Here is a 27106-nt window from a genome sequence, read left to right on the forward strand (position 1 = left end):
ATTTAGGGCTGTTGGTTTGTCTGATGAATTTTGCATTTTGAAACCGTGAGGACCATTTCTCACATTTTTCTGACATTTTCATAGACTATTAATCAATCACCAGCTGATCATTGGTGATTTCAATTGATTACCTTTTGCGACCTATGCGACTATGCATACATTTTCTACAGTGTCAAATATCCATACCATAAAATACACTTATTTTCTTTAACTTTATTATTTTAAACACAGTTTGATGTTTCAATTCTGCTTAAAACATGATTTCCTTCTGCAGGCCGACTGTAACTATACACTGCTGCTCTTTATTTGTTCAGAATAACAAAGCCAGTTTTAAGTATTATTGATATTGTCACTCCTGTGTGGATGTTGATGCACTGATCAATCATTCTCAGACATATTAACGCATCTATAATCTGCCTAACAAGGTGTGACAGCTGATAAGAGATGTTTTAATGTGAGTAGCTGTCAAATTCACGTTTTTCACGTGTACCTGATGTTTGTTTGTTTTCTGGGGTTGAATTTATTGTTTTTATTATTCTTTAGCATTACTGACTGCAGAACTGTTCAGTGGCTAAATGTTGAGCACGCAGCAAACAATGCATTACATTTCTATATTGAATTTGTCTTTTCATCTGCATTACCACACAATGATCTTTATTTTTTTAAGTACTGCTTATTCTCTTTATACAATAGACTGACAGACAGTCTGACAGTGTGACATACAATGAAGGCCGATGGCTGGATTCCAATCAGTGACATCTTCGGGTCATCCCAACAGTTAGATAACTTTGACAAAAATAAAACCAGATCCAACTACTGACATGGATCACCTGTAGCTCAAGTGTTTCTTCAAATAAATACTGCTTAAAAATCCTAATTTTATTCTTTATATTTAAGATTATTTTTAAGATTATTGAAGCAGAAACAAAAGAAAAGCTGTTCATTAACTTCTGCTGTTTGTTCCTCGTGTATTCTTGTGTGGTCAAATGTTGTCTTGAGACTTGAGAGCCGATTTTAATGTTTGTAATTAACAGGAAAAGTTAGAAGTAATCACACGGCAGCTGATAATGAAATAATCGTCTTGTGTTTATTATGTACACATACAAAGAGCATAGTGGTGAGAACGTATCAACATAAATGAGAAACTTCACATCGTTTTGGTTTGTGAACAACAAAAATGTTTCTTTCTTCTCTAAGAGCATTAACAAATGAATCTGTCTCAATCACTCTAACTCTGAACCTTTCACTCACACAGACTTTCTGTCCCTGTCCTGGTCACTCGTTGTAGCGTGACAGTTTGAGTCGGGGGATGATGTTCATGGACTGTAGCTCCTGGAACAGCAGCTTGCAGGCGTACGGGATACGCAGGGAGGAAACGTGACAGGAAGACTTACAGTAGTGACACCTGGAAGGTAAAAGAACAGACTATCAGACCAGAGACAAACCAGAGGATTAGTAACTGCACTCTGTTCTGCGTTCTGGATCAGGCAACATGTTTTACATATGCTAGACTATTAAGGCATTAGCAACCAGTCACAAATATGTGACCTAATGTTGAAATAGGACCAAAGATTCAGGCTCAGTGGCCAATGAGAGCTGTAGAGACAATGAAACCAACAAAGTTAATCTGCGGATTACTAAACTTGCAAACATAAATCTTTTCTGAAAAAGATGTTGCCACATTAAATTTATTGTATATGTAAACATGAATTCACAGTGGATCATGTGACAATGACAATAAACTCTTTAAATTGAATTGAATTAAAAATTAAAATGATGTTATCTTTTATATCTACAGATATGGCTGGTTCTTTTCACTTTTTTTTTTTTTTTTAAAACATGCTGTAGTTTTCTCCTTTACACTAGGAAGAATAGGGTGAAATGACGGGCTCCAATCATGGTGTGGTGGCTCTGGCTGCCCCTATGCTGGCAGTTCAGACACAGAGGTTGCCCCTTGGTTGCAATCTGCAACTACACCACTAGATTTCACTAAATCCTACACACTGATCCCTTTAAGAATTTAAAATGGTTGACCTGCAGCGTTTAACTTACCACCCAGAGTATCCCAACAGGCCGCACTGTCCACACACGTCCACCTCAAAGGCGTCACTGGAGATCATGAGGCGCTCCAGCAGTAACATGCTTGCTCCGTAGCCGATTAGACAATCACGTTCCATCTCTCCCAGACGCAGACCTCCATCTCTGGAGCGACCCTCCGTTGGCTGCCTGATAGCGATGAAACAGAAGATTGGTTACTTGTTCTGCTCTGTATCAAAAAGTTTGAATTCTTTACATTTTTGACAAAAACAGTGACTCGTTTATGTTTCCAAGATGTAATATGTATGTTCTATGTCTATGTAATAACAATAATACAATAAACTTTACCTGGTGAGAACAGCTCTGGGGCCTCGGGCTCTGGCATGCATCTTGTCGAGGACCATGTGCTTCAGTTTTTGATAATACACCGGTCCAAAGTAGATATAAGCCTCCAGAGGTTCCCTGAGGACAATCGAGCAAAGATATTAAATATAAAATGTCTTAATTATTATGCAATTAATCAGTCATTCAAATGATTGTAAAATGAACATCATCTATCTAAGTTATGTTATTTTCTCGTGGTGATGCAGGGCAGAGCATCAAAAATTTTATTTCTTCCTGTAAAGACAGAAATAAAAGCTGAAAATAACCTTTAAATATGAAACGCTTTGGAAAATGTGATGAGTGTGAGTTGTGTTTAATGTGAAGACACATGATCTCTTTATTACCCGGTGATTCCTGAGGTGACGTAGTCTTTGCCCTGGTAGTTGTAACCATATCGGATGAGATCCTCACACACATCCTTCACCTTGCTTCCTCCGAAGGCCGTACCGTAGTGAAACCGTCCGTCCAGGACTCCCGCCTTCCCCGCCAGCAGTTCAATCAACTTTCCCACCTGACAGAATTAGACACACTCTTTGAAATCCAGAAATGTAACAAAGACTCTGTTCTTACCATAAATCCTTTGTGATTTACACTCTTGGCACCAAATGTTGATATTGTGGGTAAGATTTGAATTACACATGTACCCCTCTGGGTGGGACAAGCAGTCTAAGGATGACTGATTTCAACAATTCCTCTGAGGTCGCACTAAGGGGACCCCTGACCCTGTCACATAAAAGGAAACACCTACTCTCATTTCACTCTCAGGCCACAGAAACATCCTCCCGAGCCAAACATTTCTGAGTCTTTTCCATGACAACCACAGCGAGCAAACACGCTGGCACTGACAACTTCAGCAGTAAAGATCACTCCACTTTTTACAGTGTAAGGCAACAAAAAACAGGCGAACCGTGGCCAAGTTTCATGTCATTCAGCACAATCCTGCAGTTCAGATGTACTGTGCGTGTTTGATAAAACTTCCACACCCTACTACAGGCGGCAGCTTCGCTGGCAGCCTTCTCCGCAGCAACAAATATCTGTTTGTGAACAGTAAGATTGCTGCTTCGCGGTGTCAATGGACGTGTGCTCTGGAAGCCAATGATAACCCGGAGAGGAGAGGAGTGTGGAGAATGAGGGTTTTGTCTCAGGAGAGCCGACACAAACCCATGAAGAGCGATGGTCAACGCAGAGACGGAGGTGACTAAAGGGACTGAACTTGCGGGCAAAAATAAAAACTACAGGTTTTAGATTCAATTAGATCGTCAAATTACCAACATTGCACCAAAACAAGTCAATTAGATCTACCATATGTTAGGCAGTATATAAAAGTTGAAATGATTGATTGATTAGTTAATCATTTGCCAAAAATTGAATGGGCGACTACTTCAATAATGATTAATCATTTGAGTCACATTTATTGGTTCCAGCGGCTCAAATTACGACTCAAGTGAGCTGAATTTTGTTGGTCCGACAAAAGAAAACGTGAAAATTTCATCTTGAGCTGAACAGAAATATTTCACGATTATAGACTAACTGATAAATTGAATAATCAAGAATAATCTCAGGATTAAATCGATAATGAAAATTCAACAAAACAATGACATTTTTTATTGAGAAAAACAAGTTTCAGTTCAACAAAATATGCTCTCGTACCGTCATTCTGGACGGGTATCCGTGAGGGTTCATGATGATGTCTGGACAGATGCCCGAGTCACAAAACGGCATGTCCTCCTGTGGAACGATAAGGCCACAAACACCTGGAAACACACACACACAGAAAAAAAGACATATTAAAGTCAATGCACACATCTGTACACACAGCAGTATGGCTGTACTTTAACAGGAGTTGCAGATGCAGCATTACAAACACTTTTTAAAGTTTTATCTTCAATCAAAGCTGCAAAAATGAGTCGATTAAGTTGAATCACAGAAAATGAAAATGATGTAATGTAACAAAAACATTAAACTTTGGTTTCAGTTTCTTTCATGTGAGGATAAGATGTTTTTTCTCAATTTATCATCAGCTGGTTGGACAAAACGAGCAAATGATGATGAGTGATGAGCCATCGTTACCTTTCACAGACTAATCTAAAACAAAAATCATCAATGATTAAACATAATTGTTTGTTGCAGCACTGTTTTTGCCAACTGACCACTTTTAGTAAACATTTAGTTGCTGTGTATTGCTGCTGGAAGGCTCAGTGCAGAGCTGACATTTCCATACTCATGTGGACAGACAGGGTCGTCTTTTGATTCACATGACGTGAGGGGACGAGCACCCTGGTAGCCAGGAGTTTAAGTGTGAGTGCAAATGTTTGCCGAGGGGGCTGAAGCACTCTTCCCTGGCCAGGGTAAACAGATTGTAGGCCCATTTGCAAATGAAAAAAAAAAGAGGAGAGAAGAGAAGGAGTGCAGGAAGTGGAGAAAGGTGCTTAGCTTGACAGGGAGACCGGGATTACACATCCATGACTTTCAGTTCAACTCAGAGGAAGTGGAGGGGGGATCAACTGGAGAGGAGAAATTGAATCCGTGCACGTGGGAAAAATTCACTATTAGCTGACCAGTCGGCGACACAGCAGACTGTTGATGCCTTACAGGATGTAGTAACAGGATGTTGACTGGGAACAAGTGCAGTGATTTACTGGAAAGTCATCCAACAGCAGGAAGAAGGTGAAAAGAAAAAGAGAAAAGGCGAGCATGGCAGGACCAGAAGAAAAAAGGTAAAAGAAAGAAAAGTATCAGGATAATAGTCGGATAAAAGAGGAAAGAGAGGAAGAGGAAAGAAAGTGGAAAATGGAGAAAGATTCAGAAAGAGAGAGGGAGAGAGGGAGAGAGAGGGAGAGAGAGACACTAGTTCCCATAGCAGACATCCTCGGTGTTGTTTGTTTTGTGTGAAAGTGAATGATAAAAGAGGCATGAAATCAGCAGAGAAAGGCAAGACAACAGCAAGGGTCCAGAGCCCTCCATCACAGCTCATACAGCTCCACGCTGGCGGCTGGCACAATGGGCCCCTACTACTGACAACCCCTCCACCTCCTCCCCCACCTCCACAGCTGTGTGTGTGTGACCGGTAAATAATTAACTTATTCTGCTCTGCTGACCAGGACTTATGAGACTAGTCATGAGGAGCTGGGAAATATATTGCTGCAGCCAAATCCACTTCTAATAAAAATAATAAAAATGAAGAAATCTGTGTATATCTACATACAGGAACAACCCCAGTGGAGCAAAAAAAAAGAAAAGAAAAAAAATCATTTCTTAATTTATAAGTAGCAGTGAACACCTCAACTTCAAAGAGCTCTGATTAAAAACTATCCGTCCATCAGTTGCACATCTGGGACTTTCCATCCAGATCTCCTCCAGCTAACCCCCCGGCGACCTCTCTCTCTCTTCGTCACTATCTGGGACAGAAGACATTGTCCCATCCTGAGCTGACCGCCCAGTGGCCACAGCCTTAATGAGGAGAGTAAATTATGCATGGCGCCAGTTAGCTTTTTGATTAAAACATCATACAAGCCCTCTATAGGGGAGGTGCTGCAAAACAATGGAGGTTGTAAACACTTTTTCCCCAGTAGCAGCAGAATACTGCTGGGGTGTAATAAATTTGCATAGTCTGGCACAGGACAAAGAGCCAATTAATTGAAAAGAGCTCTTGAAAGATGAGGACAGGGGGGCAGTAACAGAGCAACAGCCACTGGGACTTGACTCAACAAATGCTCGAGCACAGAGACGACCAAAGTTTTTTGTTTTTTTTCACCCACCAATCATTTCTAATCTTACATGACGGGTTGAAAATCAGGGCTCTGAATGGTGAAGATGATTGCACGTTTAGGTTTTAGCTCAGAGAGAAGAAGAAGAAGGCACCTTTCTGTCCGTGCCGACTGCTGAATTTGTCTCCGATCTCTGGTCTCCTGGTCTGCCTCAGGAGGATCTTGATGAGGAAAGCATCTTCAGCATTGGATGAGATCATGACCTTCTCGATGTACGAGTCTGTCGAGCCCTTATAGCTGCAGAGAGAGAAGAGAGAATTTCTTTAGGATTTGTAAGAAAGCTGAACAGGTGGATCAACAGCGAGGTGACACAAGCTGAGGGAGTGTGGGTGGGTGTGGTGTTGGGGAACTGAAGGGCTCTTACCTGATGGGCACGTCTCTGTACTGGGGCTGGCCTGGCTGGGTACTGCCCTCCAGTGGTGTCTGGGTGACAGTTGGCATGGACTTGTTCACCAACACCTGCTTGTTCTCCACCCTCTCACCTGAGCGACACATGAGACACATTGCACAGGTTTATCACAGTGTTAGGACGGCTTTCGTCTGTATTGATCAACAGTCTCGGTCTAAAATCTGGATCAAGTTCTGAATGATCGGAAGAACAGATGATAAATGGCCTCTGCCTTCATCTCCACTTCATCTTTATCTAATTAGACTTGGTTGTTTTGTTAAAAACTCCACACCAGTATGTGCAGTTACCTGTGCACTGCCTATGGAAGATTTTAAAGGTCCCATTTAGTAGAAAGTGACATTTTATTTAATCACAAAGCAGGTCTAGGTGCTGTATAAATACTGTGAACATATCAAAACATTTAATCCACGGAGAAAAGCACACGGCCCATATTCAGAAACTGTGCCCTCAACAAAACCTCAGGCTTTCCATAAGGTTGTGATGTCACAAATACACACTCACCAACTTCAGCGAGGCTCCCACCAAAGCTCACCTGGACTACACTCTGTTACCTGTGGTTGGGATGGCCGTGCGTCACTCACAAAACAGCCCATCAAAAGACAGACTCATTATTATTAATGCTCTTCCTGTTCTTGCTCGAGGCTCCAGAGAGGAGATGTAAACGACAATGTAAACGAGATGTAAACATGAAGAATGGACAGAGAGTGACGTCACGCGTAGGTTTCTGAAGTGAATATATGTGGCGCAGGCCGCTGCTATGTTGCATGTCCTGCTTCTTCCTCCTCCCAGCTAATCTAACTATCAGCAAAAACATGGATCAGCAGACCTGAGGCAGGCTGAATGACGTCTGGGTGCTCTAATAAACCATCTGTAACAGCACTTACCTGTCAATCAAGCACTGTTAATTATGCAAAATTTTAAGCCTTAATATCATTTGTTAGTTAAAATCAAAAATTCTGTTCAGTACAGTTGTCAGCTGAACCAGGCTGTAAACATGATCATTTCTGCTGTGAAGTTTGGCATTTGAACATGGCTCTTATGTAGGTGAACTCACTTCTCAAGCGGCTGCTTGAGGAAAACAGTTTTTAATGCTTCCACATTGGCTTTATTTCCCCGCACCGGAGGTTGTTGCTTCAGTCTTTGGTTCTTCAAAACCACAAATTGTAGACAGTTTAATCTCTAATAGCAATCTGTAATGCCTTTACTGCGACTATGACGACCGCTCCACCTAAAGCAGCTGCTCAAAAACAAAACGTACAACTTGGCTACTTCAGCATGGCAGACGGCCTGTCGTACCTGTTCTAAATGATCATTTAACCAACTTAACTGTTAATTAACTGCATTCTCATTTTGAAGTGATTTTGATGCCGTCAGACAAGCACTTGAAGGGCACTATTTAACTTATTGCACCATGCTAATGTCCTTTATTTGGTCGTGTTATGTATCTACGTCAACAGAAAATGAAGGCTGGAAAAAGAAAACTCTGCTACTGTTGTGTTGTCATTATTCAGTGCTAAACTGAGAGATTTGCCTCCAGACTCCAATAAACAGAAACTTGATCAGCATTTTCCTCCTGTAAAAGGTTGAATCTAAAATTGTAACCTGAATTAACAGAATTAAACAAACAACAAAGAAGTCCCTGACACAGGTCAGTAAGTTAGGCAAGAGTGAATGAAACATCAGTAACAAGCTGATGGTGTCGGTCACTTCCAGTCCTGCTAGTGTACTCACCGGGGGAGCAGATGCCGTCAGCATCCAGGATGCTGTGCCTCCAGATGGGCTTTCGTGTGGCAGCATCCAGCATGGGCCCCATCACCTTGTCAAAGGTCTGGTTGGTGTAACGCCGCAGCGTGCACTTGGCGTTCTTATAGACGAGGCAACGACCAAAACCTGGAGGAAAAGAGCAATGTTTATGTGCAAATATGTTGTAATACAAGCCTCTTCTAAAATATTAAAATCATGTGGGAACACATCACCCCTCACCTCTGTCTAGAGAGGCTTTGTTGAGGACCAGAGCATCCTCAATATCATAGCCGCTGTAGCTCATCACAGCCACGGTGGCGTTCTGACCAGCAGGCAGCTTCTCAAAGTCGATCAACTCGATGGTTTTTGTTTTTACCATCGGCCTCTGAGGATACGCCAGCAGGTACATCAGCGTGTCGATACGGTTCCTCTGGTTGTAGCCGATAGTACCTGGAGAGGGAAGTATGGAGAAGTCTGTAAGTCAGTCTTTTATGTTGAACAATCTTGTTAATGTACGTGTGTCATTTTTGTTTTTTATAAATCAATTATTAGAAGATTATAGGAATTTAATGTATTGGGACTGTGCCTGGTTAGCACCATCGCAGTGCAGTAGAGTCTCAAGGAACAGGGAGAGTTATGGCATAAAGCGTGGCCTCCCTGGAAGCCTTGACATTTGTCAGATGCTATTACTTCACAATCAAGCTACAAGCGCAGACTCTGTGATAATAGGCCGGTGCTACACAAGCAGATTTGCACATGTATGGGGCCGTCCACACAAAACAGACAAGGCAGAGGATATTGGGCCAAATATAGTTCCAGTCTGTGTTTTTGTAATAATGCGGGGGAGGTGGAGGAAGGCACAGACAGAGGTAAAGCGGTGGGGTGGGGGTGACCGTTGCTCTTACGAATGTTAGCAGGGCCGTTTGGGGAAGTTTTGGTTACCAAGGAGCTGCGGGTGCGCACTCTGTGGTCTTTCGCAGCTGAGCACACTGACCCCCTGAGCACAGCCAGAGCAGACACAATGAATTGCTAATGACACTCTGGGTGACTGGCAGGGAAAGGGCCTCCGCACACACACAGCACAATAGAGAACCTACGCAAGCTCCCCATGTTTGATGTCCACACACACACACACACACACACACACACACACACACACATATAAGAAAAACACTCAATCACACATACAAATGTATTCTGACAAGAAGTGGAGCAGGAGTAGAGTTTTTTTGGGGGGGGGCGAACCAGCAGGCTGCTTGTATCTATACTGTTTGTTATTCTAATGTCCTTTTGTATGATTTTAACTTGTGCAAATAAAACTCTAAACTGTGAACCAGCAGATTTAGGAGGCTTAAGAATAGTGTTGATGCGAGATTAAATTACTGTCAGTATCTGTATTTGTGTGTATGCATGCATAGAAGTAAACAGCGCAGCTGTGTAGAGGATGTTTGACAAAGGATTTGAGATCTTCACAGTTCAATGACCTTCCTTCTGGCTGAAGCTACCTGCTCAGCAGCAGTGTCTTACCCATGGCCTGCTTGCCCATAGCACATTGGTATGTGTTCCTGGGTGACTGGTTGTGGTGGGGGTAGGGAATGAGGCCAGCACACACCCCGAGCAGTGTGAAGGGCTCGATCTCCAGGTGAGTTGTGTCTCTGCAGAAATGATAAACAGATAAAAAGAGTCAGAGAGTGACATAAACAAATCAGATGTATGTATTCCATGTAAGGTGAAACACTCACTTGTTAATCATGTGTTCATAAAGGGCAATTTGACAGTCGTTCTCCTCATTCACATCCAGGTACTCCACCAGGCCCTCATGCAGGAAGTCTTCAAAAGTTCTGGAGTGCAGAAAATAACAAAAATGAGGAGTTACGTGGTGACAAACTTAAAAACTCTTCCAACAAGTAGTTGTCCTGACTCCCAGACTCACCTGTAACCTTGTGAAAGATCTTCAATGTGTTTGTTTTTCACCATTGGCTGTCCCTTCTTCACTATGATGTACGGCCTGACGGAGAACAACAACACAGACCAGCCAATAATTTAAATTTCCTGCATGAGAAAATGTATCATGCAAAGATCTAGGTGTATTCAAGTTCAATTCTGGATTACAAAAGGAGATTTTTAATATTTTTTTAATGCCTTGTGTAAAAAGTCCAGGTTCAAACTTCCCCACCTGCAGAGACGGCCTCCATCAGAAGAGATGTAGACACAGCGGTCAGTCAGGTTTGTGGAGATGGACACAAACTCGTTGATAAAACCTGCCCTGCGCATCAGCCTGAAGGTGTTGACCAGCTTATGATGATCTCGAATCACACCGAGAATGTTACCTGACATAACACAGAGATAAAGATAGAGACAACGCACAAATCTTGCAACTAATGCCTATCTTTTTTTTTTTTCTTCAATAAATCATCTTGTCTATAAAATGTCCCTGTTAGAGCTCCTAGTGACGTCTTGAAATGACTTGTTTTGTCCAACCTACAGTCTGAACTTCAAAGATGTTGTGTTTACTGTCATATAAGACAAAGAAAGGCAGTTTTCAGGAGCTGGAAGACAGAAATGTTTGGCAATTCTGTTTGGAAAAAGGACTCAAACCATAAAAATGACTATCAAAACTACAACCAAACGGTTTAAAAAGTTAACAAATTCTACTTTTGGGGTACCTACTGACTCAAAAACTCACACCCACACACTTTAAATGGAAAGAGAAAGCGAAACAGCATGCGTATCCAGTGGCATACTCTGAACCTCCACGGCTGGTGAAAGCAGAGCTCAAACTGACGGCAGGGGTTTGTTCATATCAAGTCTGACAGACAAATGAGTGGAGAACAGAGCAGACACTGTGCTCTGCCTCTGTGTGAGGGCACATTCGCAGTGAACACACTCTGAAGGGCTTTGACACCTGCTGCTACCAACTAATTAAATGGTATGGCAGCTAATATAATTTGACAGTTATCAGTGGCGAGACAAACATATACAGTAATTAAGGGGCCAAGTTCTGACTCAAGAATAATACCTACTGCTGCCATGAAATTAATGACTTATCAGCCTCCCTGCAAAATACAAAATTGCCTTCTGTAAACTAAACAGAATATTTTCCCTTCATGTTCATAAGCAACGCATTCAAAACAGGGGAGGATTAGACATTCCTTTCAAGTGATCTAAAGCAACAGCATCCACTGTTAATTCTCTGTGTTTTATTTATTTATTAGGATTTTCTGGTGCAGAGGAGATTTACCATTGAGGAAGACGAGGAAGACGCTCGGATAGGAGAGCTCCTCTCCGCACAGCAGGTTGACGTCTTCTACCCCGAGGTTAAAGGCCAGTTTGATGATCGGACCGTCCTCCATGTCGGTGGTGATGTGGGTCATCAGAGCCAAGTTCTTCACCAGACCGCACGCCTACAAACCAAAAACAATGATATAAACAAGAACCAGAAAACATGATTTAAGGCACAAGAAGTATCAGAGAGGATGATCAACAGTCTGCAGTAAGTGATGAGGCACCTTAAATAAAAATGTCAACAGATGTCACTCAGATGTTTTAAAAAGGTCATATTTCTTTGTATTTACACACGACACGAGAGGTCTTTGTGAAATCCACATCGGATCAATCCACAACAACATCTAACGGACGTCTAATGACATTTTGAAATGGCTCGTGTCAGCTCTGTATGAGCCCACCTGTTGATTTTTTTTCAATAATGGCAGACAAACTAGTATTTCAAATGAAAGCTCAATTAAATTCAAGCTCGGGATACTGATAATGCTGTGTTTCTATTCTGCATGAAGAAAAAACAGTTTTAATGTCATCTAATGCAACTTTAAGATTTTCACATTTCAGGAAGGTCCTAATATTTTACACTTCCCAGTCAAAGCACTGTAAAATTTTATTAGAGTGTATTCACCTGAAAAATTTCCACAGTGACATGTTTCTACAGTAGCCCTGAACAGACAAATTAAACACTGAGTCACGTTTCTCGCATCTTTCACGGCTGCTGTAGTTTTTCCTGCATGCTAGGAAGGAGAAGGTGAGGTGATGGGTTTGCAGTCAGCAACTGCACTGTTAGATGCCCCTAAATCCTACACACTGGACCTTTAAAGCCCTCTCCTCTTTTCTCTGCAGTTTGGTTACGTAAATATAAATATATGAATTATGTTCTTCATTCCTAGAAAAACTGACAACAATTCTAGGAATCCAGATAATAATTTATCATTTATCAAACAAAAATGCCAAATATCTTAAGAAATGTGAGGATTTGTTTGTTTTTTTCTTTTACTGAACATTGAATAGTTTTAGATTTTGGACTGCTGGTCAGACAAAAGACACAATCTGAAGCAAGCAATGAAAGTCCTCATGAGTTGCAGCCCTAATTCATACAATACACATCACAACATATTAACACTGAACAGAATCGAGGGATAACTTTGTACACACAGGTTGAGGATGAACCATCTTCATCATGGCGACCTGTGTGCACGCTGTTAGTTTGACCTCCTCACTGGGTCAACAGGAACAGGTCAGGTGTGGCTGCTGCAGCTCACTCACCTCTCCTTCAGGGGTGTCGGACGGACACAACATTCCCCACTGTGACGGCTGCAGGGAGCGCGGCCCGCTGACCTTCCTGGTCTTCTCAAACTGGGAGGAGATCCTGGTCATCATGCCGAGAGCCGAAATAAAGGAGAGACGAGACAGGACCTGGGTGACGCCCTGACGGTCCATCTTGAATCTTTTCAGAGACCAGTTGCCCTGTGGACAGAAAAGTAAGGGGAAAAAAATGAACACAAGGATTTAAGAATATTATATTAATTAGGTAGTATGCTGGTTGATTTTAAGCTTTTTGAGTATTAAACTACAGCTGAGTTTTTACACCTGTTAACATCATACTGCTGTGATCATATTGTGTTGTTGTAACTAAAAGCTGCTGCAGATTCATGCAATGACTGCTCAGCTCAACTCAGCTCAGATGATACACAGACAAGTTGTACAAACTGGATTTTAGTTCTGGGGTCTTTATACTGTTTTAACACAGATTAAAACTTAATTTCAGGCCACAATGTGTACTGTAAAAACAAACAAATACAAATCATCAAACATCAAACTGTTTCTGAATAAGAAAACGGAGTAAGGGTGTATCACTTCTATCTAATTATGTCTTCATATCTATGGTCTCTGACTCACTGTTGATATGGCGTTGACCATGCCGTTAGTGATCTGATCCTGCCGCATGTGCTTCACCACGTCAAACTGCGCTGCTCTCTGCTTTGGGATGATCTGATCAGCGATTTTCTTCAGCTCAGAGTTGAACTTCTTAAACAGATCTTCAAACAGCAGAGACAGGAGCTAGACAAGACACAGAGAGTCATCATTAGTAAGAAGGTTTTTGATTGATGCTGTTCACTTGTCTCCAAACTGGATGTCGAGTCAGAGATGGAGTTGTCATGGCGTCTTTAGATGTCCTTCATCTGTTGCCGTCTCTAATCAGTGCTGAGGTGCGTTTACAGTCAGATTTAATAACCAGGTGTGCCGGCTCACTGATAAGCCTGACCTGGCCTCCGTCCCAGGTCCCTGTCCTCCTCCGCCAGGCCTACAGGAGGCAACCTCTCTCACCACCCCCACCCACCCAGTGCATTAGCATACATCAAAACAAACAGGCAGCGCTGCTTAAAATTAATAAAGAAATTAAGCTTCCGTTGCGTAGCCAGGCCAATTAGTTGAATGTCAGGGAACCATAATTGGAGAGTGAGGAGATTGCTGGCGTTGTTAGTGTGTAAGCCCCCTATTGAAAGAGGGCTCTGTTCCCCCCTCCTCCTACCATCTCCTGCTCCTTATACAGAGCAGGTTGGGGGGGAAATTAAAGGCCTTAAGACAGCAGTAATTACATTATCAGAGCCGGGCCTGCGGATTAGCTCAATCGCTCCAGTCAAGGCAGCAATTCTATTGTCACGGTGCTGAAAAATCCCCATGCTTCCACAGCCTCTGGATTTTGGTGCCACCGCATATCTCTCCCCTGACAAAGCCAGACTGAAATACAGGGGGGAGGGAGGGGGAGGAAGGTGGGGAGGGAGGTGGGTGAAAACAAAACAGGGAAAAACAAAGCTGAGGGAAAATAATGAGAGTCTTATTAAACGAAGGAGGCAGGAACAAAGATGCAGGTGAGAGATCAAGGCTGGAGCAGCTGCTGTCCTCTGGTCCAGCGCTGTGATCCATTCGCGCCAAAGCATGTGAGCGATATTGGTACTTTTCTATACGTGTATTATAAATAAGCATTGTGTGTCTGTGAGTAAAGAAAACACCTTTAATAAACACACCGTTCAACAGGGTGCCTCCTAAAGTCACAACTGAACTCGGGCTCATTTATAATTTCCTGCTGCTCAGTTGACAAATAAACTGAACTTAATGGACCTGCATGTTTTTGTCATGTAATGACTGAATGGATGGATTAAATATGGCATCATGCATGCAGTAAATGAGACCACATGGAGGACAGGTGTAGAGGCTTACCTGTCCAGCCAACTCCAGACGTTTGTTGCCATAGTAATCTCTGTCGTCCACCTTGTTGTCCCCTTGAGCCAGGATCACCCTCCGCACCATCACAGCGAGGTAAATACACTTAGCCCGAAAGTTAAATTCTTTCACCTACAGACAAAAGACAAAATCATTGTTTTTTTTTTCTTGACTACCGTATATCAAGTATATTAACAATGATTCTTGTCTGTCAGTTAACATACAGGCACATGTGTGAGGATAAGAGATGCCAGAAGCTCTCTGGCCTCCTCCATCTTAGTCTTCTTGGGGCCTCCCCACATGCGCTGCCTCCGCACTTTATTGCCGAGATACCTCAGAGCCTGAAACAGAGCAGCACATGCAGCAGGTCAGAGAGAGCAGTCGAGAGGAGGAAATACGTGTGCCGATGAGTTTCAACTGTAGGACCAAAACAATCATTGGATTACTAATATAAACACATAATCCCATTTGGCCACCCAGTCAAACCTCTTGGTTATAAACCCTTCACAAAAATATGACAAATAAATAAATAAATAAATAAAACATTAATTCCTTAAAATGTAACTCTTAGTGAGGGCAGCAGATGTGAGGTGATGGTCTTCAGCTTCAGGAAAAAGTGTCAAAGATGTTGGAGTCAAGGCTGCTTTAAGTAAACTATTTACAGATGAAAAAAGAACAGGGAGGAAATCTAACAAATATCCCCGACCAGAGTCAAACTTTGCGATTACATGGTCACAATTTTAGAGCCCTCAACCACTTGGATGGCCCGCAACGTTTAATACTTGACAGTCTGATCCTACAGAGGAACTTGATTTGATATTCAAGGTGTTGAAGCCACTTAATTCTTCTCAGTAATTAAGTAATAAGAAGAAACAGCTGCATTTAAAGTCATTTTGTTTGAATATATTTGAAGTTTATGTTGATGTAAAATGATTCATGTTTGTTTTGAGAGAAGCAGCACAGAAGATGCACAAATCAGGTTGTGGGGAGTCACAAAGGGTATAATGCAGGCGAACACACACACACACAGACACCCAGACACACACACACACCTGACTCAGTGTGTCTGTGCAGACCTCTACAGATCTACAGAAAGGTCAAAGGTTAATGAGGCTGAAGCCTTTTTGCAGGACCACCCACCCTGTCGACCATGATGCATAAAATATATACATTTATAAATACCCCGAACTGTGTGGAAGAACAAGTTATTGTCCAATTCAGAGAAATTATTATTCATTTTTGTGTCTTAAAATATGATGTCTAATTATAAATCAGGATTTGAAAAAAAGATGGCAGTCAAATTTGGTTTAGGCAGATTACTTATCATAATCTGATAACAATGTTTCTAAAGCCTTATCTGCCTTTGATTATATAGATTTAGGCGTCATTGTGCACAATACAATGACCCAATGAATACCATGAAAAGACATCATGGAGGCTGGCAGACAGAGGAACATGAGAGCTGCGGCGACCGGTTGCTAGGAAGCAAATATGGCCTCATCAATGCATCAGTGGTTCCTCTAACAACATAATCTTTATGAAAAACAAATTGGCCGATTGCATTCATCTGTAGATGTCAAAGAAAACACGCGGGCCCCTTGAATAACCCGTGAAAAGCGTTACTTAACTGGCTGGTAAGACAAAACCTTAGTCATCTGATCACAGAGAGACAAAGAGAACGCCGTCTGTCAACAGTCAGAACAACAACATCCTGCTCCTCAGACGAGGTTAATGGGCACATTAGGACCGATGATAAGTTTATTGACTTCCAGCTGAGACGTACTGTAATTACATAAAAGTTTTAGTTTCCTGTTATTTCATGCACATATCTGTCTGGTCATCATAAACCTCTTGAGAAATGTGCTTATTTACTTTCCTGCTGACAGACTGACAAAAAGATGATCACCGTCACCTGTCTGCAGGCTAAATATGAAGGCTGGCTCTGTCCACAGGTAACGACAATCCTAAAGCTCACCAATTAACATGTTACACAATGTTTGTTTAATCTGTTCAAAAACTAAAGAGTAAGAACAACAAGTTGTGTTTTTACAGAAGGTTATGTGACTCGGCAGGCAACCCAGTGGTGACTCCAGTTAGTAAGTTCGTAGGCTGTCAGACAGAGCCAGGCTAGCTGTTTCCCCATTTTCAGTCTATGTGCTAAGCTAACAGTCAGATATGAGAATGCTATCAAATCTTGTCATCAGCTGGAAAATGAATAAGAGTATTAGCTTTAACAAACAGGTTTAAAAACTAGAAGAAAAAGGTCAAAACGGATGCAGCCGAGGCGAGGACATCCTGACATTTAGTCTTTAAATAAAACGAGTTTCAAATAAGCTGGATCCTACATTTCTCACACTGCAAGAGGCTGACTGCAGACATTTTGTTTAAGCCGGAAAAACACAGAACTCAGAACGAGTTTCAACAGCCAGACCTCCCCTATGATTAATACACCTATGAGTTTCCTGCTATGACATGTCAAAATGTCTGCTGCGCAACCATCGATTTACAAGACCATCCCTGCCTGATAAACACCCTCGCCCTTCAAAATCCATACCCACATTTTCACGTCTCAAGTTCAGGCTGAGAAAAACTCGCTAACATCATCCTCATTTGTTTAATGTGATAATAAAAAATGCAGTGATCTGAATATCATCATGGTAGGTGCAGAAATCGAGGCTTGTATGTTTTGTTACATTATTCGCGTCATCGTAAAAATGTTTTAACCACATCATCCAGATCTGGTGCACATGGACAGATGAGGTACCTGTGTCTGTGTGAAGATCTGGGCCTTCTGACACTCCTCCAGGCTCGGGGCAAAGCTGGCCATGACGTGCTCCTCGGTACCGATCATCTGCACGATCTCTTGGTCACTCTCTACGCCCATACCCTGAGTGAATGACCAGCAAAGTGTGTGTAAGGTGAACTGATGGCAAGATGCAAGTGAGAAAAAGTGTGGATGAAACTAAAATAAAGAATTAAATGTATGTACCACATAAATGAAAAAAGACCTTACAGGTGAGGTGAAATTACATTTTGCAACTAGTAACTGGAACAAGAGTCAGGAGGCATGTGGAAGAGATGTGTGTGTGTACAAGGAGGGAGAGGTGAACTGGGAGTCATAAGGTTGTCTGACATTTGCTTATGGAAATGTGGAGCTGTGGGAACTGATCCGTCTGCTCCACACTGGAACTCAGAAGCCGCTGCCAAACACGGGGGAAGAAGTCACCCAGGATATACAAGTGCACAGCAAACAGAGCGAGCGCTCAAACGGTGTCCTGTGGATAATAACTTCAGCTTCCAACACTCGACGCTCACAAGTTGACATGTTTGGAGAGATTTGTCCTCAGAGGGGGAAGAAGTTAATGATGCCAGCTGGCTGACTGACATTTTCATTGAGAGCAACGGGCGACACATGAAAATGACTCTGATGAAGAATTAATGAAAAAACACGCTAACCTGCAACAAAATCTCTCCTCTTCTCACACATAATATATGCATCAATTCAGTCGGCTCAAGTTACTCTGGAAACAAACAGAAGCTTTTAGCCTCTGAGGCAAAAACATAAAAACAGCCTCATCCAAATGTACCTAGTTGTCTTGTAGCACCCCCTACTGGACGCACAGTGTCACTTAGCAGTGTCAGTGCACTCGTCATCGTCAACTCTTTTACCTTGAATATGATGGCGATCGGGGCGTCCTCTGACAGAGTGTTGTGTCTCAGGTAGAACCTGCCTTGTTTGACGATCATGTTAGTTCTGCTTTTCTTCTCATGAGTGGAGCTGCAATTAGAGATTAAAGGTTTGACAAACAAGTGAAGGATGAAGGAGCACTCTACATCAACGGCAAGACAGGTTAACGATGTATACTTGAAAATTACAGCAAAACTCTGTAAAGACATATTTTGAATTTGTTGGGATCCTGCAGTTGATTACTCTGGACTACCAAGGTGATAAGTTGTTATATGGACTTAGTGGTAAATAAACTAGTACCCGTTTCATTTACGGTATGTGTAGCAGCCTATTATGTTCAGTGTCCTCCAGTTTGGGGGTTCCACTCAGAACACTAGTAACACATTTTTCAGGTCTGCAGGTGTGTTGTCTAAAAAGCGCGGTGCTGGAGAAGTTTTGATCCAGTTTTGCAGAATACACTTTTGAGTGACTAGGAGGAGTTTATAATGTCCCAAGAGGGAAGGCCTAGGAAGACAACAGCAGGGTCTTTCTTAAATTTTATTTTAACTATCATGCTGAAATCTGTCTATATTCCCAGTTGATTTATTTTTTGTTTGTCGATTTGTGGAGTTATTTTCCCCTTTTCTTTGTAATTTTTCTGAGAAAGCAGTTATGTATATGTCAAATGTGCATATGCATGAATACGGAAACTAACGTACAAAATTTATAACATAATTTATCTTCAGGTAACAGGTTTTGACCCGTTTTGTTTCTTGTTCGCATGCACATACGTACGTGTTCTAGTGTGTCCACATCGTTTCACATTATTCCACTTGTCTAGACCTTTCTATCTTATAAAGTAACTGATGCGAGTACCTGGTAACTGAGGCTCCGACTGCTCCTTTCCTGTCCTGCTCCACGATGATTCGATTCTTGGACAGCTGCTCTTGGATCAGAATGACTTTCTCCTGACCCTTTACAATGAAATAACCCCCTGTGAAGAAATCAGAGATGGCATGTATAAATCATGACCACAAAAATGAATTGTTAATGAGACTGTGTTATTACTCTCATTCTGTGTGATCGTTTGTGTACCTGGATCCAGAGGACATTCGTTAAGTTTTGAAAACTCCATGGGAGTCTTCCCCGTGAGGACACAATTTGAGCTTCGCAGCATGATCGGCATCCTGAGAAAAGCAGGAGAACTTTATATATAATATATTGTTTATGACTGTTAGATGTTTTTGAGTTAAGATAAATAAACAGAAGAGAAGACTGAGAAGTGGTAGAAAGGAAGATGATGAAGATGTTTGATCCAGACTGATGTGACACAAAACGACAAACTATGATACCTTCCGATGGGCAGCGCATTACGGATGATTCTCTGACTGCCGCGAGTGTACTCGATGTCCACTGTGATGGGCGCTGAGTAGGTCATGTCTCTGAGACGACACTGAGGAAACACAATATTTAATTACAATGATATATAACAGAGAAAACATTTGAGGCTGCTACCATCAAATATTTGGTCATTTTGCTACCAAACATGTTGACATACAACTAGACAAACCTTCATGCCAACAATGTTTCATATTCTTTAACATTACACAACAAAGTGAGCTCACCTCATGAGGAGATACCGGTCTGGTAACATTGAAACTTTCTTCAACATCAGGCATGCCAACGTAAATATTGAGGTATCTGGATGGAAAACATTTAAACATTTTAAACTTGACACGAAATCTAAAAGCTCTAAAATTAGTGACAGATTACTGCAGACGAAGACCGGTCATGTGACTTACTTGAGATACCACATGGGATCAGCATCACTTGTGATCTTCTCGTTTGCTTTCATTATTTTCTTTATCTGTAAAACAAGATGTTCATGTTCGCATAAAGATGCAGCTGATACAGCTGTAACACACATGCACACACACACACTCATGTCGGGGGTTGTGTTTTACCTCCACATTGATGAAATAGTTGAACGAGTCGATGTGCTGCTTCACCAGCCCCTTCACCTGCAAAACAACAAAAGACAGGCTGTGAGTTACATCATGAAATACACGATGGATGATGGATGTAGTAAGTAGAGCATGACTGTTGTGAGATTTTTTAGACGACGCTCATTTTATTCAGGAAAAATTCACTTATTACTAATATGGTGGCCAACAAATGGATATGCAAAAGTACTCAGAAGGCTGCTTAAAGAATATTTCAATGAAATATCATTAGAAATGTTGAATAATTTAACATTTATACATTGTCAATGAATTCCAGTTGACGTTGCGGAGAGCTGCTTCTTCTCTTACTCTGTGCTGCCGGTCACAGTTTGTAAACTGCAGTACACTCTGCTGGATAAACTTTGCAGTGACACCAGTATACACTGATCAGTCATAACATTATAACCACCTGTCTAATATTGTGTAAGTCTCCCTTCTGCCTCCAAAACAGCCCTGACCCGTCGTATCTGGCACCACGACGTTAGCAGCAGAGGCTTTAACTGCAGACTGCAAACACCCCACAAGAACAATTTGGTCCACTTCAAAGTCGCTCAAATCTTTACACTTAACACGTGAGCTCTGTGGACAAATGTTCACTTACTGCCTAATATATCCCACCCACTGACAGGTGCCATGATAACGAGGTAAAAAGAGTGAGTGGTTATAATAAATTTTATATATATATATATATGTATACACACACACTATATAAAAACAATGACATTTATAGAGGAGATCTAAGACCAAGCTCAGTAAACAGCAGGTAGATGAAGGTGTGCTCGGTTACCTTTAGGAAGGCCGGTAGCAGTTTCCATTTTTCCTGTCAAAAAGAAAAAATAATTAAATAACCAAACATCATTTTTTGCATTTAAGGTCAAAGGTCAGACTGTTCCTGTCTCATGCTTTTACCAGCTTGTGTTTCTATGCACTGCCTTTAATTCATTATAATATTTTATCATTTTATTTATGTATTATTTATTTTTTGCAAACTTCTGTTCTTAATTATTTGCTCTGCTCTGCCTGTCTGTCTGTTGTTCATCTTCATGTCTGTCTGTCTGTCTGTCTGTCTGTCTGCATGTCTCTCTGTCTGTCTGTCTGCATGTCTGTCTGTCTGTCTGCATGTCTGTCTGCATGTCTCTCTGTCTGTCTCTCTGTCTGCATGTCTGTCTGTCTGTCTGTCTGTCTGTCTGCATGTCTCTCTGTCTGTTGTTCATCTTCATGTCTGTCTGTCTGTCTGTCTGTCTGTCTGTCTGTCTGCATGTCTCTCTGTATGTCTGTCTGTCTGTCGGCATGTCTCTCTGTCTGTCTGTCTGTCTGTCTGTCTGCATGTCTGTCTGCATGTCTGTCTGCATGTCTGTCTGTCTGTCTGCATGTCTGTCTGCATGTCTCTCTGTATGTCTGTCTGTCTGTCTGTCTGTCTATCTGCATGTCTGTCTGTCTGTCTGTCTGCATGTCTGTCTGTCTGTCGTTCATCTTCCTGTCTGTCTCTCTCTCTGTGTTAGCCGCCGTGTTAGCTTCTCTGTACTCGTGGTGGGAAACTTTCAGTGTTTATTTCCTCCAAACTTACCGCTACAGTGTTGACAGGAGCCGCCAGCTCCTGAGGAGTCATGTCACAAAACTCTCCTCCTAGCAGCTCCATGTTTGCTCCTCCTGCTCAGCAGTACAGACATTAATCTTTAGCCTCTGCTCCTCCTGCCACTGTTGATACTCGGCGTCGGAAGTCGCTCCAACATGCGCTCCACTCCTGTGTCACACCGTAAAACGTCCGGGCGGGCAGAACAAAACAAAGAGTTCCGCTCTCAGGCACTTTGTAGTAAAATTAAAATATGATTGTAGCTGTTTTATATTCTGCAATCAGGCATAGAGGATACATTAGTAAGTATGTTTTTTGTCACATGATATATAAGTATAATCTCATACTGTATATAGTTTTTTTATTTTATATTTCTAGTGTTTCTCTATTTTATTTCTTATTTCTGAGAATTATTACTTATTTTTCTTAACTCCATAAAAACCCTCTCATCGGTATCACTACTGATATTTTAATATGTAATTTTTCTATATTTTTACTCATTTTATTTTACAGCCGCTGTCACTAATTACTGATAAAGGATCAGTTCATATGACTTCACTCATTTAAAGACACTAAAAATAAATAATCTATCTAGTCTTTGGTTAAGTTTGATTTTTCCAAGTTGTGATGTGTCAGAAACTTTTGCTGCCACAGAAATGGAGTCATAGGCTTAAGACTTCAGGGCTGACTTGAACATTTTTTAAAAAACATTTTGTGCCGTGATTTTTAAAATATTATCTAATATTTTAAAAATGGATCTGCAGTAAATTTCAGGATTTTGCTGTCATGGAAATCATCTAGACATCCATCAGCCTTACTGGTTTGGTTCAGCTGAAAAATTTTATGTCAGGTGGCAACCCAAAGGACAATTATGTACAATAATATAATGTAATGAAGTACTTCATCGTTCATACTCACAACTCAATACATGACTGCAAAGAAGTGATTTTAATGTATTACAAAGGTTGAATAAAAGTCACACACAAAATATTTCAAAGTAAAAAGTATCAATAACTTTTACTGAAAGTTTACAGTGGTCCAGATAAAAAATATAGACATGTACACATCTATGTTTGTACTATACTAAGCAGGCCTGTGCCGTGCTTGTACATGAACATTATACAAATGTGAGCATTACTCTGTATCAGATGATCCTCCACATCAGTGTGAGTGCTGCCTCACATGTCTGCTGTTGCTACTGAGCAGTTTGGGGTACGCCGTCCCGAGGGAGCGCCCGTGTCTGATGACCACCAGCTCCATCTGGCACTGGTCGATGTTGACCAGCACTGTGGTGCTCCTCTCTGTGTTCATGAGGAAGACGATGGTGAAGAGAGCCATCTCAAATTCAGGGCTGGTCCCGATGAACGCGCTGCCAACAGGCTTCACCAAACCGTGCCAGCTGAACTGGAGGTTCAGGACGTGGTCGTCTTGATCAGGCTGCGGACAGAAACATGATTAAATCAGACACACAGAGAGTGGTTTATGTTTTAACAGAAAAAAATGCATCTCTTTCATCTGACTAACTCACTAAGTCAAGGTCCCTGGCCTTGTATCCTTTGTAGTCCAAGTGCCTGTTTTTTTCTTGCAGATAAAACTGGATCCAGTTGTGAAAACCGACAATTTCTGCTCCAGATTTAGTTTCTCCAACAAAGACATGCTCGAATCCACTCGAGTCCAGGCTGTTGTAGTTTAGAAAAACCACACAAAATAAAATATTACTCCAAAACAAACAACGCTGTTGCAGTAAATCCCTTGATTGCTTTCTGTACACAGACTGCTTTAATGATCGTGCTCATGTGCTGGTGTTTGTCAGGACGCCTCACCCTGCGTTCCTCAGTCTGTGGTAGAGGTGGAACCAGATCAAGCGGAGCTGATTCTTAAAGTGAATCAGGTTGGAGCTGGACTTCCCTTTGCTCACCAGGTACTTATGAGCCCGCTGTGAAGGAGTCACATTTATGACAGACACATCAACGCAAACCCTGCAACTCTGGTGCAAGATGTTCTCACAACAGTGTAAGAACTGCCAAGTGAAAATAACATCAGAAAATATAAATAAGGAAAGTCAATAAGAATAAATAGGAAATAGACAATAACATATGTAAAATAATTATAAAAACAATAAATAAGACAGTATGTACAGTAGGTATTTAAACTTAAGAACTGTGCAGTGTAGGAATGTAAAAAAAGCTGCACAGACAAAAACATTTATATTCAGATGATGTAGATATTCCCAGAGTTACATTACACTATCACTTTGTATGTTTTTTATTATTGAATGTCCATTTTCTTTATTTTCTCTCTCTTAAAATTCCTTCCTTAAATGTTATTACACATTTTCTATCTATTTTCTCCCTTTGATTATACCTGCACTCTGCACAGTCAGTAAAGAGACTGCACTGTGTATGTGTGTTTTGCCAAACAAATGTAATCATTAGATTTATTTTGAACAAACAGTTGGTGTGAGGAGCCTCTGATGAACAGAGGGAGGCAAATACTAAAATGTGTAACTGTCTGTAACTGAAGAAAGATTTTTGTCCTGATGTCAACTACAGTCATGAGATCCATCTAACAAACGTGCCTTTCTTCCAAATACAACAAGTACTGTATGTCCACATTTTCCACTGATACTCTTTGGGGAGACCACAGAGGCCAGTGTAGCATTCCTCAGCTGCACACAGATGTTGCAGATGTGTTTTCCTCTCTCAAACATCATGAAGTAATTTGTTCAGTGCTGCGGTGAGACAGGAAGAGACAAAACTCCCACTGGAGTTCAGATGCAGTCTCAAAACCACAAAACGTAGGAAAATGACCAACCGGAAACAGTTGGTGGGAAACAAAACAACTTATGTAATATATGTTTATGTGAGACATTCACACTGGAAACAAACAGGTGGAAGAAGTTAGGTGTGAGGAGTGTATGTGACCTGAAACTGGTTATAACATGTACCTTCATGACTTCAGTCTGTAAGACAGCATCCAGGAAGAGATTCATCTCAGCCAGCTCCTCTGTTGTGACTTGTTCTGCGACGCCCGTGGACCGCTCATAGTTGTCCAGGAGTCTGATGAACCCTGCAGACACACAAATTATTTATTATATTATAGTTTAGTTTATTATTATAGTCTGCAAGCTGGATTTCTACTCTCAAAGGGTTTGTCTGTCTTCTACAGAGACACTTACGGGATATGGTGGTCGCATTCTTCAGTTTGTTCTCATTAACGTTGGAGAACAGAGGCTGTGAGGCGTAATCCCGAACAACATGGATGCCCTGGTTTACATAACCGGCCCTGCCCTGCACAGTTCAAACACAAGGTGTATCTTTGTAAGAACAAAACATGAGTGTTACCTAAATAAGAATAAGCTCCATACCTGAACAGAAATGTTGTAGTCTATCCCAGGAGTCATGCGATTCACATCCAGCCTCCACAGCTCATTGAAGATATTGGACAGTTCCTGGTTTACAGCTGGTCTGTTACACAAAATCCAGGAAACTGACCAACACTGGCACACACAATCTACACAATAACTCATGTGAAATGTTGTTAGTGGATGCTGTACCTTGATGCATCCAGTCCACTGAGAAACACGGTGAGAAGGACGAGGACTCCACAGAACCTGTGCACCACACAAAAAACATATTCAGACTTAAACTACTGTCTAAAATAAAAAAATAAAAAAAATATCTCTAGTTTAAAATCATAAAATGGACCCAAGCTGAGCTTATGTTTGTATATATAAAATAATAATAATAATAATATAAATACACACCTTGCAGCCATGATACTTGTTACAAGCTCCCACTCTTTCAGCTCGGACAACAGTGGAGTACTCCCTGGTATGTTTCCAGTCTCCAACAGAACTTCAGATCCCACAGATGTCCTTTGACTGCGCATGGGCAAACCTGTTTTGACGTCCATGTTTTGTACATCCACCAGAGGGCGCTTTGTTATATGGACTTGATGCAAAGTGTGTTTTTCATCTTTTGTTCACCTTTGCTCTGTAAAGACTGTAACTGATGTGTCATTACTGGATTTGATCAGGTTCCATTATCAGTCCAGTTCACAAGTTATTTGAAGTCTTGCTTTGGAGAGGAGAGGAGGAAGTGATGGTAACAATATTACCAAGAACCCTACCAAACAAAAAGTCTCTCTATCAGTCTTTTCCTTATCACTTGTTTGTCTCTTGTTTGTTATTTCTTGTCTTAGCAAAATGATGAAGTGATGAATAAATAATCCATTGAGCCCATTTTTATAGCTGAAGGCTTAATTTCAGTTTAATTGCTTTATACCGTCTTGTGTTTTTGTCATTATCATGTTCTTAAATCTTCCTGATTTGTTTGGTTCTCTGCTGTAATTTTTGACTGAGTATCTTGTTTCATGTAAAATATCAACTGAGTTGATGTTGTCAAGTGATGAATATGTTAAATATGTCAGTTACCCAACTGTGTGCAGTAAAATTAATTCAATGAGTTACAAACTAAACTCTATGTAATTATACATGCACAGAAAGACCAGCTGCTTCTAAAATGTTTTATTTTTTTATTTACAGCTGACCAAAGTGTGCAAAACTGCTAAACTGAGGAGGAGAAATCTGCCTGGTTACTTTAACGTTTCTGTTTTACCTCATACTTCACCTTTCCAATTGTTATCTTATGTTGGAAAATCAAACAGCTGTGTTCTCATATTGTATTTTTACTACAGAGCAAAATGTTAAAGAATGCAAAGCATTTCCTGTCACTGCTTTCCAAACTTCTGCTTCAGTTCAATGACTGAAGTGGAAACAGAACAAAACAAGAAGTGGCTACACTCAAAATGTGTAATAGTTAAACCTAAAGCACGAGATCTTATTATTTACACCAGTGTTATTGTCGAAGTCAAATTAAAGACCAGCCCCCATGCCTCTGTATTAAATTAGAGGGTCCTTTTAAGGTTTGTGCATCAATAATTTTTGTTACCATCACACCTACTACACAATTTAAGCTCTCAGTTTCTTTAAATGTTACTTTTTTAATGCAG

At 41.2% G+C, this 27106-nt stretch overlaps 2 protein-coding genes across 2 annotated transcripts; both read right to left on the reverse strand.

The window, feature by feature from the left end:
• Positions 1 to 1067: 1067 nt before the first annotated feature.
• On the reverse strand, positions 1068 to 22280 carry polr3b (polymerase (RNA) III (DNA directed) polypeptide B). Its single transcript, XM_010753986.3, has 28 exons — positions 22088 to 22280; positions 21308 to 21340; positions 20482 to 20538; positions 20320 to 20384; positions 20143 to 20218; positions 19870 to 19970; positions 19613 to 19704; positions 19394 to 19511; positions 18520 to 18628; positions 17615 to 17737; positions 15075 to 15191; positions 14848 to 14982; positions 13525 to 13686; positions 12892 to 13092; positions 11582 to 11744; positions 10517 to 10670; positions 10274 to 10348; positions 10083 to 10181; positions 9868 to 9995; positions 8581 to 8790; positions 8329 to 8487; positions 6553 to 6670; positions 6283 to 6425; positions 4072 to 4175; positions 2766 to 2932; positions 2386 to 2499; positions 2053 to 2226; positions 1068 to 1405 (listed from the first exon to the last, which is right to left on the reverse strand). Exons 1-28 carry the CDS (start codon positions 22157 to 22159, stop codon positions 1276 to 1278), a joined length of 3399 nt encoding a protein of 1132 aa, XP_010752288.1. The 5' UTR covers positions 22160 to 22280; the 3' UTR covers positions 1068 to 1275.
• Positions 22281 to 23030: 750 nt separating this feature from the next.
• On the reverse strand, positions 23031 to 26006 carry endouc (endonuclease, polyU-specific C). The gene is made up of 8 exons (XM_010753987.3): positions 25860 to 26006; positions 25650 to 25706; positions 25461 to 25560; positions 25272 to 25383; positions 25041 to 25162; positions 23917 to 24029; positions 23622 to 23772; positions 23031 to 23530 (listed from the first exon to the last, which is right to left on the reverse strand). Exons 1-8 carry the CDS (start codon positions 25982 to 25984, stop codon positions 23255 to 23257), a joined length of 1056 nt encoding a protein of 351 aa, XP_010752289.2. The 5' UTR covers positions 25985 to 26006; the 3' UTR covers positions 23031 to 23254.
• Positions 26007 to 27106: the final 1100 nt, after the last annotated feature.

The sequence above is a fragment of the Larimichthys crocea genome, chromosome XXI, assembly GCF_000972845.2.
Source record: "Larimichthys crocea isolate SSNF chromosome XXI, L_crocea_2.0, whole genome shotgun sequence".
Taxonomy (NCBI): domain Eukaryota; kingdom Metazoa; phylum Chordata; class Actinopteri; family Sciaenidae; genus Larimichthys; species Larimichthys crocea.

Bases quoted from the DNA above. Each gene is read 5' to 3' on its own strand.
- polr3b (XM_010753986.3), bottom strand. From the start codon at position 22,159: ATGGAGCTGCTAGGAGGAGAGTTTTGTGACATGACTCCTCAGGAGCTG. The intron at 11,745-12,891 runs GTGAGTGAGCTG...TTTGGTTTGTAG, and splicing joins CCGACACCCCTGAAGGAGAG to GCGTGCGGTCTGGTGAAGAA. The intron at 2,500-2,765 runs GTAATAAAGAGA...GATTGTCCTCAG, and splicing joins GTCACCTCAGGAATCACCGG to GGAACCTCTGGAGGCTTATA.
- endouc (XM_010753987.3), bottom strand. From the start codon at position 25,984: ATGCGCAGTCAAAGGACATCTGTGGGATCTGAAGTTCTGTTGGAGACT. The intron at 23,773-23,916 runs GTGAGGCGTCCT...AAACTACAACAG, and splicing joins CACAGACTGAGGAACGCAGG to CCTGGACTCGAGTGGATTCG. The intron at 23,531-23,621 runs GTGAGTTAGTCA...TTCTGTCCGCAG, and splicing joins AGGCCAGGGACCTTGACTTA to CCTGATCAAGACGACCACGT.